Source organism: Strix uralensis, chromosome 20, assembly GCF_047716275.1.
Source record: "Strix uralensis isolate ZFMK-TIS-50842 chromosome 20, bStrUra1, whole genome shotgun sequence".
NCBI lineage: Eukaryota > Metazoa > Chordata > Aves > Strigiformes > Strigidae > Strix > Strix uralensis.
The window spans coordinates 4431045-4448577 of NC_133991.1; the positions used below are offsets into that span (position 1 = coordinate 4431045).

Below are 17533 nucleotides of genomic sequence, written 5' to 3' on the forward strand. Positions count from 1 at the left end.
GCAGACAGGCAATAACCCCCTCAGCACATTTAAGTATGCAAGCATTCATATTTGGGGGGGGTGGGTTTGTTTTATAGCAAAATCCCTCTAATTCACAGTAAACAAGCTGCAGACCTCCATACATATGCAGATTCTCCTCTTTCTTTTACTCTGTAAACATTTAATAACAGAGACTGCACATGTTACAGCAACGTTTCAAAGTATTTTGATTCTGTTTAATAGCACAGTTTGAAAGATGAAGTTATCTAGACTTAATTATAAACCAAGCATATTTCACTTCATTAGCTTTGATTATTATTATTTGGTACTACTATTGGGTTACAAGAGTCATTAATGCCTTCGAGGACGGGCACGCATCCTTCTCTTGAGTGAATTCCTAAAGCTTTGGTGTATTTTAGAAATCCAAGGAATCACTAATGAAATAAACAACACACTTCTAATACCATCAAAAAAACCCACAGCCCTACTAATGAAATCTTTGAAGCAAATTAAAAGCAAATAGCAGATTTACCCACAGCTGGAAAATAACCTCAATGTATCTCTTTAGTTATGAGGACAGTAACCATACCAATACACCCATCAGGCTAGCAAACACTGGAGCATGGCATGATGGGCTGCAAACACCCAAAGGGCTGATTTCTTTATACTCACGAGGGTACATTAATTTTGCAGGCCACGCAACAAAAATTCCCTATTACCATCTGACTGGTCTGCAAATAGTTCGGTACATTCTGTTGCTTGCTATGGAACTTTGATGCAGAAAACTATCTGAGGAAAGTCCAAGCTAGGGCCAAATTAGAGTACAGTGATGTTGTGGCAATGTTTCTGAAAGCACAACTACTCAGGGCACGTTTTCAAGCAACTTAATGTGAAAGCAGCCCAAGGTTCAGACATCAGTGTATGCAAAATGCTCACATTAACTCACAAATTCTTAAAAGCAATAAAACAATGTAGGTTTTAAAGGTATTTGGGTAACGTACTCTTTCAACAACTTGGAAAGCAGAACAGTTCTAGTTATGTTTATCAAAAAACAGGGAAGTTTTGAAAATACTCTATGTATCTTAGTCTTATATTCTGGTGAGAGCCGAATATCAAAATTTTAGAAAACTGTGAGAAGAACTGTGTTTCAACTGCCAAAAATAAGATGGCCAAAACTGGAGACAGAGAATAGATACATACCGTGAGGAACATGAACCTGAAGATGACTCTTAGCAAATACACTAAAGAAACCACATTCAAACCTGTGTCAAAGGAGCTACAGAACAACCACCGAAAGAGCTGTTGTGCATCACACCAGTCCTTCATTAAAGTAGATTTTTATTGCAGTCATATACCTCTTCTAAGAAATTCAAAAAATTATTCTGAGCCTGAAGGCTGTTGTGGCAAGTGGTGAAAAGTGTAACAAATCCAGCAGAGAAGCCTCAGATGGAAACGAGCATTTGTGAACCACAGTTATTCACAAGAGAAAAGATCATCGCTGAAATCTGCATCACTACACAGCACCAAGAACAGCTTCAGAGTAACAAAAATCCTGTTTGTTTAAATAAGTAAATTTTTACAATACTTTATTTCTCTTAAATCAGCAAATGTTTTAGCAAATCCTCTTCAGACAGCCTAAGAACACATCAGCATCACAGTCTGCAGTGAGGCTTCTTACATTTGGAACCTTACAAGGTTTTGCATAGAAATCCTATTGAATACAGGGTTCATTTTTATAAATTAGTCTGTATTTGTGAGCCACTATCTTGTATTTACACTATGAAAAGTAATCCCATTTAGTTTACATCTAAACACAAAAATAAATTTATTTTCAGACATGCCAGCTGTAGTGGATGACAATGTGATATTGCTAAAACACTTCGGAGCTCCAGAAGCCAACAAATCTGAGGACCATTCTGGGAATTCTGGATATCCGTAACTCATTTCAGTAAGTGGGAAGTTGCATGCCCATACAGATAAAGAATTGGAATCTGATATGGAACTGGTTTGTGAATCAATAAAATGTTGTCATTCAGAGGGAAAAAGGGGATAATTTAATACCATCTGGCCTGCTATGGAAAGTCAGGAATAGCTCCATATTCAACAGACTCCACAGGAGATTTTTAGGCTGGCTATGTGCAAACACCAGAATCAAAATTAAGGCAATTCAACAAGAATGATGCTCCTTTCCAGAGGAATTAAAATACTGTGAATCAAATTCTGAACTGTTTTTACTTGGTGTGAGTTGCTTTCAGTGGGCTGTTTAAATGTCAGACAGTCACACCCAAAACATGCAGAAACTCCAACATCTAAAGGTCCATTCTGAAAGCACTTCCACTTTTCATGGCAGAGGAGCACCGCCATTTATTTTGAAATTTTTGATGATGCTGTTTTAGTCTGTGATATGTGGACATAAAATATGTCTACATGCAACATCAGGAGACACATTCCAAAGTCTAACACGTGTGATGCTTTTTCTCTCCAAGAACCATTAACATATAATTGTTGCTTCACTGCAAATCAATCATAATCAGAAAGGAGCTATCAATCAGTGGTAATGTCGCCCCAGAGCCATTTAAAAAGATTATTTCACTTAAGCACTCATTGTAATTACAGAAGAAAGGCCAGCTCTCTCAAATGTGGGTGGCCCCAGACATAAGCACACTGGAGCTTCAGGAAACTGAGCACAACTGAAAAATAAAATCAAGTTTCACACTTAGGTGCCAAACACAAGCACTCAATTTTGAAATTACTCTGCTCATCAAAAAAGCTGCTTTCCACACTTTTAAGTCTTCTGATAATATTTAACCCTTTGGTGCTGTCAGTACTGGCGTGCTCCTGAGCCAACAACAACATGCATGCCAAAGATGTGATTTACGGTGTCAAAGGACTAGAGGCAATTGTTTGGAAAGGAGTGTAACACATACCGTATTTTTTTTCAAACAGCTCTTCAACTTGCTTTCTCAAGTCTGTAATTCGCGCATTCCACTTCTCTGCAAAGAAAAGAGGATGACATGTCAGACTACAATCGAAACTGAGAATCTCTTGTAAAACCGATGTTACTACTAAATGAAATATGCAGTGTGCTTTTACTGCTCACTTGCATACAGGTGCCTGTGGAGTTACGGTATAGGCTATACCTTAAAATACATAGATACATTCAGAAAGAAAAAGGGTAGAATAAGATGTTTAAGATTACCTCCAAAACTTGTGCAGGTGTTAAATGAAGTTTAAAAAAAAAAATACAAACCAGGCTAAAGTAACTTCCAAAACTGGTTTCTCTTTGATGGCTCGGTCAGCAGCTCTCACTACCATCAGGGGTAAAGTCAGTTTGCAGCTGCTGTTGATAGTTATCTAAATCTGGGTGCTGAAAAGCTTGATCAGTGAAGCTTGATAAAGCTTACAGTGAGTACATGAAGTTGTTTTGGAGCAAATCTGTACAACTATCTGGGTCAGGAGGCATCATGCCATCCTCTACCTTCATCCAGTATTTCTCCAAGTCCTGATGTTGCAAAATATCCCTACAAATCCTATTTCTGAAAGAAGATACAGGCTGCAAAACAGAAGTTATCCACATCCAATCGTGTGTTCCATGGAGAGCTGGGTTAAATGGCAGAATTTTAACATCTCATTTTCTGCCTGTCACAGAGAGCGCATATTTTCACAGCTTTTTTGTACTATCTCAATGCTTTTAGGAAAATGCCACAACTCTTTTTTAGACAGTACCAGATGCTGGCTGGCCTTTTAAGAATGAGTTAATAAGCAAGTGTACTTACAGCTTATTTCTTACACCGAAGACTTGAATCTAGTAACTACAGAGGTCAAAAAAATGAGGCCATTCAAGCTATTACACTTCCTGTTGTCAAAAAATTCTTGTATCAGACAAGACAGAGGATTGAATTTTGAGTCCGTATCGAAAGGGGTTTAAATATTCATTCTTAGACCAATGTCACAACTTTGGTGGCCATGTTTAAGCTTGTATTTTTTTAATATAATGTCATGGATATCAATAGGACAGCATGCTTCAGATGTGGGCAAGAATAAGACCTTGTTTAGAGGAGAAAGGGAGTTCTGGCATACTGCCTTGCATCCACACATAAACTCTTAATTCTAGTTACCTGGCTTATCACTTACATCAATTAACACGTTTATATTCTGAAACAACATCCTTGTGGATAAATCTATATAATTGCTTCTGCCACCCTTTTTACTGCTATCCTGTAGTGCACAGCTTCTTAGCTGACAAATACATCTTCAGCTCAATGTTTTCTATTCCTGTGTCACTTCAACCATGTAATATTTCCCCCTTTAGCTGCAGCTGTAGAGCCAGATGAAACTCGCTCTGATTCCAGCACAACCAACAACCACATTTTCTGTTGACCTACAGAACAATGGATTAACAGCAGCTTTACCAGTAAGAGTCAGGAAGCAGAGTCAGAATTTACTGGCCTAAAGGCAAAACCCTGCTTCTCAGAGTTGGTGAACACACATGGACAGTCCTAGGACAAGGGTTTTGAAAGGCACCTGTGTGACTTCAGATTGCAACCCAGAGGAAAGTGTCACACAACTGAGATCCCTTCAGTTCATCAGGCTCTGAGGCAGACTCAGCAAATGACCTCTAAAACTCCGTCTGTGTTTTGTCAGAGGGAGAACAGCCAGAAAGAATGTCAGACCATATTACAAAGCAACCATACAAAAATATATTCTTCTCACTTACCAAACCAATCACTGGCCAAATATTCCACATGGAGCCTTTCAAGCACCTACTTCCATGCCCCTCTCCCTCCAATGGAAACACTACAGGGATTAATAATCAAATCCTCCACGAAACAGGCATGTTTATTTGACATGGTGGATATGCAGAGAATAGGCAATTGAAAAAAAGATATTCTATACTGACCCACATTTTGATCAGCACACTGTTTTTTTTAGCTACTTTTGTATCTTATGAGTAAATCACCAACTTCGGCTACAGAGATATTTCAAAATTCAGAGTAGTTATCAGGTAACCAGCACGATTTTTAATCAGACTGTCAGCATTATTAACCCCTTGGATTCACATCAATTACTGTAAAAACACTCTTCTGTCACATGCTTCGTGCTCACGTAACGAAGTTGAAGACCTACCACAAAGCTAAGCTGATACTGTTTTGGTAATCACTCTGCAAAGAAGTTTAGTTTTCCTGTAGGCACCAAGATAAGTGGTGCTTTCCTTCTATTCGTATATATACACCTTCTGATACATATGAAACGCCATCCCAATTAAATAACAATCCTGAAAACTTCCCCAGTCTGTTCAAAATCTCTTCAATTTACCCCATTCTTTGCTTCTCGAGGACACGCTCCAGATAACTTCCACTACAGCAGGGTAACCTGCACAGTGCACACAAAACGATGCTCAGGTACTAAGCACATTCCTATTCCCATCAACATGCCACACAGTACTCTGTGGGAAAATAAAATGGAAACCAAACAGCAGCTCTAAGCATGCTGCAGACTGGCAAAACCTGTGTTCAATGGTGTGTCAAAATGGGGAAAAAACCATACACGCTTTCCATCACTCTCACAGCAGACAACAGCTAAGGGGACTTTTATCGCACTAAAATGGTATGACACAACTGCCAGACACAACTTGAAGCTTCTGAGCTTTTGGTAAAATCTCTAAGACAGCAAAAAAAACATTGTGGGAAGAGAATTCTACTGACAATGTCAGTTCCTTTCAGCAAAGATATTTTTAACCTTAAATAGTCGGTTTAGAAATATTTTTGAAATACAACCTCTCTTCCCAAAGATTATCAATTTCTATCAAGCGTTTTACCAGACACTTTTCATTCCTCCCCCTGGTTACAATTATTTTGTTTTCCACTTTGTTTTCCTGTTTCCACGAAACTAAGAGCACAGCACATTATTCACCTTGTTTCTCAGGCCACTTGGGGTACCTGATCTCTTGACTCAAGACATACAGGAAGTCTCTCCAACACACAGCTATCAAACATCTGGATCTCATCAGTGTTATGTAAAATACTCAAATTCCTTATCAGATGAGACAGATTTCTCTCAAGCATCTAGCCCTTCCTTCGTCTTCTGAGTGCATGTGCTTGTCATTCCGCAGCTATTCATGACAGAATTAAACACCTCCTTTCTCCTGTCCAATTATCTTAGACTTCATTAGACAAAGGTGCAAAGTCTTCTGAAATGTCCAAACAAGCAGCATTGCAACTACCAACAGTTGTTCTTTTTTTATTACATCAAATGAAGTCTATTTCTCCAAAGCTTTTCACATTAATTTTGTGTTTTAATCGGACCTTGCAACACCGTAGAGAAATACCACTTTCTGTAGGTGAACCCCAAAAGTGAGTATAAGGGGCAATAACTTCAATACAATTTAGGAAGCCCAGGAATAAAGATCTCTGAATAACCCATGAACTGCAAAACACTGTAATCTAACTCCACGACAGGTGTTAAGAACAAAGTTCTCTTGAGAAGAGCCCAAAGACATAATCTACCAAGTCAACTCAGAAGCAACAATAAGCAGGTAAGCTAGATGTTCTTTCACTGGTGTTTCAACACCGCAAGCTCAACTCAAACTTTTATCATCCTAATATTTTATTACTTTTGCTTTCCATATCTTATCAACCTCACTGTTGCTTCCCTTTAAACACTGCTGGTCTGCCAAGCTTAAATGCTGTTTTTTACTAGGGGAATTTATTCTAGCAAAAGCTTCTGCTGTATTAACTGCTCAGTCTTCTCCTCTACTAATGTTGCCATTATGTTCTCCTGACCCAACCAAAACTAACACTAAATGTGAAACTGCCTATTAGTATTAATGAGCTTTTGAGACTAGAGCTCTCAACAATGTTTTATTCATTTTCGCTGAAATTAGCATGAAATAATGTTTCACGCAAAACAGATGTCAGAAGAGGTTCCATGGGGATTTTTCAATTGACCTCAAATCCCAGCATTCCTAATAAACATCTCAAACACTGTGCCAAAGGACATATTCCTGATTGTGCAGAACCTTATACACATATTTATGGGATATCTGCCCAGAAACCAAACCAAAACAAGAAATAAAGGAGAGGTATGGGGCTGCAACAAATCACATGGGAAGTATCTTTTACCAGAAAGACCCCAACTTTTTGTGTGTCCACGGGGATCAAGGCAGGCTACTCAGCATTAGAGAGTCATCTGGTTACCTTCCCAAACGTGGCCCCCTCAGCACACCTTCAGTGTTCACAGCACACATCAAGAAAGACCAGCTACACAGGATCCTGACCTCTGGTTTGCCATAATTCAGTACATTAGTAAATTCAGTCTGATCTTCTTGTCCAAGAAATCAGCTGACAAAAATCTAGACTTATTTTTATTATTTGCTGTGTCTATTTAGATGGTCACTTTGAATAATGAGAAACAGCAGAGGTAGCCTATGATGATGATTATACTGCGGCAATACATGTACAAAGAGTCCTGGGCCTTAAATGAATACTTGGGACTGGCGTCTCTCTCTTCTGCAGCATGAAATTGCCTAATACCTCTTTATAAAACAAAGCGGAGAGACAAAATAATCTTTAATTTTTATCTTACCAAAATTGAACTCTCTCACTTTTCTTCTCCCAGTACTGGTAGCTTCATTAGCTGACTCGGTGTTCTTCGGTCTCTTGTTAGGGGGCAGGTAGTCATCATCATCTTAAAGAAACATAAAATATCACTGTTCTAATGTCCAGAGAACTCACATGCAATGTTAGAATGGCTTTGAATTTCAAAGCCCTAATGCAAGTATTGAACTGTACTTTATCAGGGCATCAAATTTTGCAGTTACTTATCTGAGTAACTTTAGAAAGCTCCTGGCCCAAACAATAAGAGAACCAGCACAAGGCGTGAGACTGCAAAAAGCAAAGCTTCTTCTGTACTGCCAAAGGCAAACAATACCGTGTTCTGAAACACGACGGGACATCTCATGATCATAAAATGACCATGCAACAGCAAAAGTAATCAGGAAATCAATTGTGCAGACATAGACTACATTTTTTTTTTCTCTAATTGGAAGTATCCTTCCACTAATAAGTCTTGAAACACAGTGCCTAAGTTTTATCTTGAAGAGCTCAAAGGTGCTAAAACTGATTTCAAACCAATATAAAACCGATGAACGTAACTGAAATTCATTTAACACATCAGCTCTAGCTCAAACACACACAGACAGAGGGGGAAAATTGCAAACCCCAGGTATTTTTCAGTGAGCTGCTACATAGCCAGTCACTTTCCAATCCCAAACACTATCTTCCCTACCAGTTAATGAGTTTTTAAGACTGTACAATTACCAATACCTGCAACCTTAGAGAAAAGAAATGGCTAAAGCACTAAAGCAGACAAAGAAAATTAAAGTTAATTTCACTCACAGAACAGCATCTGCCCAGGTCACCAAAGGTTTACTTAGGAAAAATAGTATTACATATTGACATCTCTTGCATCTATGCAGTTGTATTATATTCTGTTAGAGAAAACCTTTCCAGAGCATTTTTACTTTTGGGGCAAAGGCCTTTAGATATACACAGAGCTTAATGACTATTCTCTTATTATCTTTTCTGTTGAGGTAATGTAAGAATTATTTTTACTGCTGAATTATAAAAAGGTGAAAATAATGCCAGAAGTGTCAACTTTGTCCTAAAACGCATTGCCTATTTTCTAAATTGCTAATTTGGTGGTCTTAATTTTACTCATTCAAGAAGCAAGCATTGCAAAAGCAAATCTCAAGTGTTTTAAAGCAGCCACAGGACATGTAATTCACAAATACAAGCAATACAACCAACATCCTAGCATGCAAACAACATGGATACTGGTTAGTGGCTTTAGTGCCATTTAGATGAGAAAGTAAGGTGGTAAATATAAAGGTTTTTATCTCATACTTGTCGATATTAGACAAATAAATTGAAACTTCACTTATACCACCTGTAACATTTCTGTTATGGTACAATTCTTCCCAGAAGCTAGCATTAACTAGATATCTTATCTAACTACACTATACTTGTAAAACAACCTGTTCTTCAGAATGAATGTTGTAAAATCTTTTTAAAATCTAAATTAATGGCTGTTAAATAATGACTATTCTTCATTACCAATGCTTGAAAAATATGTGAAAGATGCAAATCTCTGTCACGCATCATTTCACAACCGGTCCCGTAAGTCCAATATGCTCCAGTATATTGTGGTTTTATCAAACTTGTAGACTAGATATGTTTACCAAATAGTGTACAATCCAAACTGCAGTCAACACTAGCACATAATCCCATTCATTCAGTGCCAAGTAATGCAGGTATTGTAAATATTTTTTGGTCATAAAAATGCCCAACAGACTGAAATCAATGAACTGGGCAACAAACCTTCGATGGTGACCTCAACCTCAGGATCCTCACTTGTTTCTGAAGGGGCATGCTGAGAGGAATCTGAAGGGGTGAAAAACAAGACTGCTGAATGATAGACACAGAAAAGATTTTTAACTAAACACTCCATGATTTTGTATTTAAACTAACACTTGTCAAAGAAGCCCCCTGGCTCAGTGAAATGTTTTGCACAGTGTGCAACCAAAACAGAACCAAAGATATTTTACCGTAAGCTTTTAAGCAACTCTATAGACAAGGGTAAAGAGGTGGGGATTATACTTGCCAAACTGCATGTGAAGCAGTGCAGAGTTGGTGTTAATGACAGTAGGAAATTCCTTATTCTTGGCTTAATAGGATTAATACAATCATAAATATTTTCCCCTTTGTTATCAAGGATTACTGAAAATATAAACAAAGGCTGTGTGCCCCTACAGATGATATATTTCTTTACCATTTATACAGACTCAAAGTTATTGCACTATAATGATTTCCAGAACAGGCTCCAAGGTCAACAGTGAAAAATGAGAGGGAAATTCAGAATCACAACGCTTTCATTGGGGTGGTCTGCACCAACATAATAAATAGGATTAGGCCTATCAATACTCAGTGGGAGAAAGAGCAATTTGCATTTAACTGCAGACAAGTTTAAAAAAGTGAAGCTAATTATATTGGAAACTATTTCAAAACTAAGAGCAGCGTATGAAAGACTATATTTTAATTATTCTGGCAGAGTAACACTGTGCTTCTGCACTCTGAAGAGTATCTTCTTCCAGATCTCTGTAAGCTGCAAGCATGACATCACTTTGGGAGTGAGTCTGAAGGAATCTCAGTTTCAAAGGCTCTCCACTTGATGTCGTGCACAGTAGAGATCCGGCAGTACCTACTGAGACACCTTAATGGGAGTATATTCGAACTATGTCAAAGATATCATCTAGTTCATTGAAAACATAGTATGATGTTTTGATCTAATTCAGAGTAAGTGCTGGGTAGATAACTAGCAAATGCAAATCACCACAAAAGGAAAGAATTAGGAGGTAACGGTCTTTTAATAGACGTGAACATGAAGTACAGTCATAAAAATAACTGTCACGTCAACTGATCACTTAAAACTTTAAGAGCATCAGAAAAGTTAAAAAAAAGAAATACAATTTTTGAATTTAAGAACAGCCACAAATACTAGCAAATGGTCCATCTAGTCGAGTACCAACCTCTAAGAAATAGTCATAATTTAGAGAAACATGCAAAAATACCAAAGCAGATGGTAACAAAGGTCTGAAAGAAAACTCCCTGATGGGACATTTCTTCTTAAGTCATATTACACCAACTGGCTTAAACACTGAAGTAAAGGGCTTTTTAACATTTGATCTGAGGTAAATTCACACAGCTCCTAAGCAGCAGCCTTCTTCACAGTTCTAAATGTTGTCATTCACTGGCACTGTCGCCAGTTGCTCAAATGTGATTTAATTCAGTTCAAAGCAATTTCTTTTGACGCACATAACCTTAACTTTCTGATTGTTGAATTTCAGTCACACCATGCTCCTCACTCATCCAATCTCACTAAGACCTTAGACACCTTCATCAGCTACAGTTAATCTGGGGGATTCCAGACACATGTTAATTTTGCCACTTTATTCACCATCATGTCAAGGCTACTGGAGGGAAAAACAGTGAAAACCCCCAGTGATATACACCAAAAGATATGTTCGTGCAACACTCATGTTTTTCTTTGCAGAAAACAATCATTTCTGCAAATCTGCATCACAGGCTGTAGCTTTCAGACAAGGTTTTGGAAGAACTTTAAATGCCTATTATATGTATTTCTTTAATAATGGTTAGAAGGATATACACCAAAGACTTCATAAAACCCAAACATTGTCATCGATTTCCCCTTCTTACTCATTTTTGAGAGGATCATTTTACAGAATCTAAATGAGACTGCTATGCTGTATGCCTATTTAAACAGCAAATAAAATTTAAGTTAGACTGTTACCTGCAATTTTTAATCACCAGCTATAGGCCTTTTCATAAATATTGACCTTCATGCACAACAGGTTTATTCTATTCAGCAAAACCAAGGTGCAACTTTCAGCATATCTCTTATAGAAACTTGTAAAGGAGAACAGATTTGAGAAAAGGGTGTGTAACAAAACCATATTCTGACACAAAGGGCCGCACTCAGCATCTGTAACTATAAAATTCTACATAGTCAAAACCAAAGCAAAGTCAGAGTGTCGGTCATTTCATATCACACTTCCCTTTCCTCAGGCTCTCTTCACGGTCAGGCATAAAGTTCATGGCATTATGCTTAGGAAAACAAAGTACCTAGATTGTTGCTTTTCAAATATGTACAGTTAATAGTGCAGTCAGCAAGAGCAAAGAACTTTATTCTCCTTTATCAAGAGAAGGGCTTTTAGATTTCATGTAATGGTACCCTTTAACTGTGGTCATATTTACCTTCAAAGCAAAACTAATGGGATCTGCAAGAATGAGTATTGCTGTTAGCATAACTTGGCCTTAACATCCAAAAAATACTCACGACTCAGGTTTGAGAGTCAGGTGCTTAGAATGAAGCTAGCTGCAGAACGATGTACTTCTAACACCATGTCAAAGCATTAAATGTTGGGTGACAAGCACCTTACAAATGCAATTTATGATTAAAAGAATGACTCCCATCACAACTTACAGTAAGCCACAGAGTGGCATGATTTGGGAGATTAAAAGCAGAACAAAACAAAAAACCCAAAAGCCAACCTTGTGGAAATGTGGAAAGAGAATGGTTGGAGAAGATGTACAGCTTAATTAAGGTGCCACCTTTTCAAATATTTCTGTAAAAAAATATCCAATGACGTTAAATTATTCTCATGAAAAACATTTCATATCTCTAACCTTCTACCGGTATTTCCACATCTGTTCCTTCACTGCAATCGGAACCCTGGTGGCTTCCTTTAGACAAATATAAAGTAAAAAACATTCCATAATAAAAAGATGAAAGGAACTTTTAACATTGACTATTCAAAGCAAGGACTTTTGTAAATGAAAAATCCAGAACTATGATGTTCACATGAACAACATACAGAAGGCTCAATTTCTGAATCTTGAATTCATGACAGCAGGAGCACTCTGACATTATAACGAAATTCAAGGGTTGAAATATAGATTAGTATCTTCTACTATTTGCAAATGGACAAACCAGTATTTTTAATACAGATTGTAAGAAGCTGAAAAAAATGTACAATTTTGGAGTAAACTTATTTCAGACATTGTTCATATACAGTAAGGAACTCCTTCCACTGAACACAGACTTTCCATATACTTTATTCTGTATATAGCCATTCACCTCACACACAGCTGAAAGAAATGATCAAGTCGTACTCATAACACGTAAGCAAAAGTTTATTAAACTTCATAACCAATTATGAAACAGACTGAATTTCATGCAAAACATTATGACTTGCACAAATTACTAGTGCTTTAGTGCTCAATATGATGCTCCTTTTTGAATTTAGAAAAGAAAGAAATGAGATTCCCTTCTATATGTCTCCCTGCTTGGAGACCTGAAAATTAAGGGAACTGAAATCTTCATTTTTGAAGTTCCAATATCCTAACCCTTACCTCAAATGAAGTAAGCAGAACCTTGAAAAGTAAAACTCACACATTCAATTTCTAAAACAGCTGTGAGAAAAATACAACTGAAAGATTTACCTGTGTAACTTTTTGCAAGAGCAATTTTTTCGTCCATCTCTGATGTTTCAGAAGGGCCTGCTTGGGAACAAAGAGAACAGCTTCTAAATTGCGTCTCACAACAAACACATTTTTCCTAGTCCATAGAGGAATTTGCCAATTAACTCTTAACTTCATATATCATATGCTCATTTCATGCTTTCTGTAATGTTGAACATAGGAAAGACCATGTACTCATCCAGTTCAACAGAATAAAACTGTTGAAAGGCTAACGGCAAGGGTGTGGACTACTGAACAGTCAGACTCATGCAGAATAGCAGGTTTTCAATTTTTTTGGTGTTAATAAACTAATTTTAAAACATGAAATGTTGACGGTTCCTGCCTTTTTTCAATGAATTTTTAATCAGCTAAAGCTTCTTCCTGTTTGTTAAAATTTGTATTCCTGGGGAGTCCTTTTTGACTTTAAAATTTCTACCTACATTAAATAGTCAAATTCAGAGAGATTAAAACCATTTGCGACATTTCAAGGCTGTTTGCTTTTCATCACAACAGCTCTTTTGATGACTAAATAGGGACTGCTTTAAAAAGTCTGTTGCAGAAAGCAGTACACAAACGACACTTAAAAGATTAAATTAACACCCCTAAAATCCTACTGCTTAATGCTTTGGCACTCCTGCAGTTACACTGGAGGAGAAAGGAAAAAGAGTGAACTGCTTCCAGCACAAATGGCTTCACACTGAGCACGAGATCACTTATACCACAGAAATAGCACAGGTATATAAAACTAGCCTATGCGTGGCATACAGGAATGCCATGCTAGGACTAACTGGAGCTGAAGGATTTGGACTAATTGCTCTGTGTAAATCAAGTAATTTCTGTGTTCATTTGCAAAGGGAATCTACAGATCATATAGCTCCCCAGAGATTATGGATGTTTAGAGGTAGCTTTGTAAGTGTATCGGCAATGAATATTAAGTTTCACAACAGAAACCCTATTGTTAACTAATAAGTGAAGTATTTTAAACTATTTAATATGCACAGTAAGCAAGAAAATACAGAAAAGACCGTTGTCACGATCAGACTTCTTAAGTAATTCAGTCAACTGAAAGTATATATACAGTATCTAATACTATGAGTTATTCAAGAAGATTAATGTTTAGGGATTAAAGAAAATAATGATCATTACAATAATGATAATCTGAGATCATTCTGCCTAATTTGATTGCTCAGACTTTCAAAGGGATTTTAAATCAACAGGATTTAAAGTGAGGAATCTATACAAGGTTCTTTGTTTTACATGCACTTATTTCAGTAAGTGCCACTTTAATCTGCTCCTCCCACTTTTTCTGTGCTCTGTGTGTGTGTTTTCGGGTTTTTTCAATATTTGTCTGTTTAACTCAGAGAGGCTCCCTGATTTGGTTCAAAACACGGCTCCGGAAAGAGTGGTACTGGCACAGCTGAGACCATAAAACAAAGACAGGAAAAAGCTGGGGGAGGAAAAGGAGCAAGTCAGAAGTCAGTGACACTGGTGGTGGTGCTCTAGGCCATATGAGAAGACATTCTCACCTGAATAGTGTGATTTGTAACCACTATGGGCAAGTGGGAATAGAGCACAGCCTCCCTGGGTGTTCTGGAAAACATCTTCGTGGACTAAACTTGCTTTTATTTAAATAAGCTTATTCAGTGTATGCAGCCAGATGGGTATGTCATTTCCCAAGAACTCTTCTGAACATGTAATTATTATAATTCACAACACAGAAGCATGCATCCCATTATAAGCAAATATCCTATTATAAGGATAACACATGTTTTTGTGTTTATTCCTTGATTCAGAAAGCCTGACAGGTTTTACCTACATATTCTGCAGTTGTCTCTATATTGCATTATCTTCATGCCAAATACATGCTGTGACACAAATAAAAAAAGGAAAAAATAGAGGAGTCTGACACATTCAAACTCGAAGAAAGATTTCTCTAGGTAAAGAGATATGCTTACTAGGCTTACAGCCCTTGGGATTAAGCAGAGAGAATTCAATCCTTTCATCTCTAATGTCAATAAAAACCACAGTACATGTAATAAATCCATCAGATTTTTAAGAAGTGACCCACACAGATTATTTTGTGAAACTTGAAGCTTTTTTTTTTCATATTATAAAGCTTTAACAGAGGAAAAAAACTATGAAAAAAATTGTTTCAGAAAGTAAAAAGTGTAAAACAATGTATTCTGCTAGCTTAATTCAGTAAAGACTAAAAAATTAAATTTAAAAGAATTCTGAAAGTTCTGCCACCAGAAGATCTTAACAAAAGCAGATACATTTCCATTTTACTGTGTTCATGCACGTAACAGGCAGATACACACACATCACATAACTAAGAAAAGCAAACACCAAGTACAGTGGTCACCAGATCAGAAGAAGTTCTATTTAGGAATAAAAGTATGAGGAAATCAAAAAAGGAAAAAAAAGAAAACTCGAGAGAGAACTTAATTCCACTGCAGCTGGTAGGACGCAGGAGGAAGGATGGACACAAAGGTGGGAGATTTAGTTACTAAAACCACAGGACACATTAGAAGTAAGATCTTGCAGTATGGTTGTCTGGGAGTCACCAACTCCGCTACGCAACACAGACACTTAGAAATTCTGTAACGCTCAGACTAAAACTTGGTCTTTCATGAGCAGATAAATACCTAACAGACCACTGCACCTAAATCACGTACTTGGGCTGGGATTCTGCATAGAAGTGAAACCTTTGTAAAAGACAGCTATTGCCTTAAATCATAAACTTCTGAAATGCCTGTTACAAATATGTGATTTTTCACATTCTAACAATTCCTTTAAAAAGAGTAGATGTTATTCCCTTGAAAGTCACAGCTATTCCTTCTGCTTACCCACCAACAATCCATTTACTTAGAGTTCAAATCTCTCAGCTTCACTTTCTAATGGATCATGTGCTAATACTACACAGCCAGACCTGTGCCACTTGGCAGAAGGAATGGATTTATCATCCCATGGATTAGCATCGCCAGTGATGCTCACCTTTCTGGTCTTTTTTTCACTACACAGATGGTAGCAACGTGAACAATATGTAATTACCAGGGTAATATCAGAATGCCTTTAGGAAGCACAACATTGTGCTTTCTTGTTTTCTCAAGTTACTCTGTGAAATTTCGTGGTTTAAGATAGCATCTACAGGCCGAGTCTTACATTATGGAAGTTAGAGTATGCCAGCCTAGCTTTACAATTGTAGCCCCATAAAAATGGACATCACTTCTAGCATTTTGGGAGATCTTCAAAGGAGAAAAACTTTGTTGTCAGAGACATACTAAAAGACATTAATGACTTTCAGTGTTCCAGAGTGAGACTAAAAGCACAGTTCACATTCCCATTTTGGGCTTTTTTTCCAGCAGAAAAAAAAAAAGTTAATAATTTTGGATGAATGTCCTATATTTTAACTGTCTCACTAACATCTCCAGAAATTCCAAAACTGATAGCACTGTTCAACCACGTGGTGTTTTAAAGAGAATAGATGTTAGTCAGTTTTTACTCACTTCTAAGTGGTTTGTCAGTTGAACCAGTCAGTTCATTAGACAGTGGTTTATAAACTGAACCAGCCAATTCACAGGACACATATATAGCCTCTTCCTTCTCCTTCCAGTTCTCTTGGTTTTAACTTCAAGGTGTCAGTGGTAACTGGAGACTTGTATCCACAAAATTCACAGGATAACACACCTCTTTCAGGAAATGTTTGGTCCTTAGTCAGCAAATTACTGAGTTCTGCATGGGCTATGGCTCCAAAAAGCCTTGCTTTACTCTGTGCTGATGAAGAGGATTGAAGGTGGTACATATCCCCAAGAAATTTTGTTAACGTATTCTTGCTTCTTTGTAAATTTAAAAAAAAAAAGTATAGCTTTTAATTCTATTCTGTTAATTGATTCAGAACTGTCCTCATTCTGGCACTGATATTTTGACCTAATTTCTTCCATTAAAAGCCTTCAAGATAGCCTGGGTCTTGTGGACAGCTTTCTAGTAAGAAGCCAAGATGCATATCTGCCACTGTCCAGTACATTGATGCATCAGCTGAGCAGTCTCCTGACTGCAAGGAAGCTGGTGTAGAAGCTAGGAGGACTTCCAAGCACAAAGATGCGTTTGCATTAGCACAGTACAGAACTCACGTGCTGCTACTTGGCTTTAAGATCAGGCCCTGCACGCACCCAGCTGGTCTGGAGCTCTGGCAGAAATGAACGCAAGTCTCTCTGCAGCAGCCATAGAAGCAGATCTATTCCCACAGTATAGTAATACGCTTAATCTAAGAGTACAAACCACAAATCAACCACTAAACTAAGAAACAGCATTTTAACTAATGTTTCTTTTCATAAGAGCCATAATAACTGGTACTTATAGGTAAGGTATATGCAGGAATATTAACTATGATGGCTGGAATGCTTCAGTATGCATTACTTAGTCACACAGAACTCTGCCCAGCCCTTTTCCTCATGTAA

General features: G+C 37.5%; 1 protein-coding gene across 7 annotated transcripts in view; it reads right to left on the reverse strand.

Annotated features, from left to right (window-relative positions):
- GTF2I (general transcription factor IIi) overlaps positions 1 to 17533 on the reverse strand; it is a 78385-nt gene that overhangs the window by 27838 nt on the left and 33014 nt on the right. For 6 of the 7 annotated variants that reach the window (XM_074890513.1, XM_074890511.1, XM_074890512.1 and 3 more), the window contains 4 exons: positions 13059 to 13118; positions 9357 to 9419; positions 7564 to 7665; positions 2907 to 2972 (listed from right to left, as the gene is read on the reverse strand). In XM_074890513.1, coding sequence (XP_074746614.1) covers positions 2907 to 2972; positions 7564 to 7665; positions 9357 to 9419; positions 13059 to 13118 — 291 coding nt within the window. The remainder of the gene's footprint in view (positions 1 to 2906; positions 2973 to 7563; positions 7666 to 9356; positions 9420 to 13058; positions 13119 to 17533) is intronic. The other variant, XM_074890516.1, reaches the window with a different exon arrangement.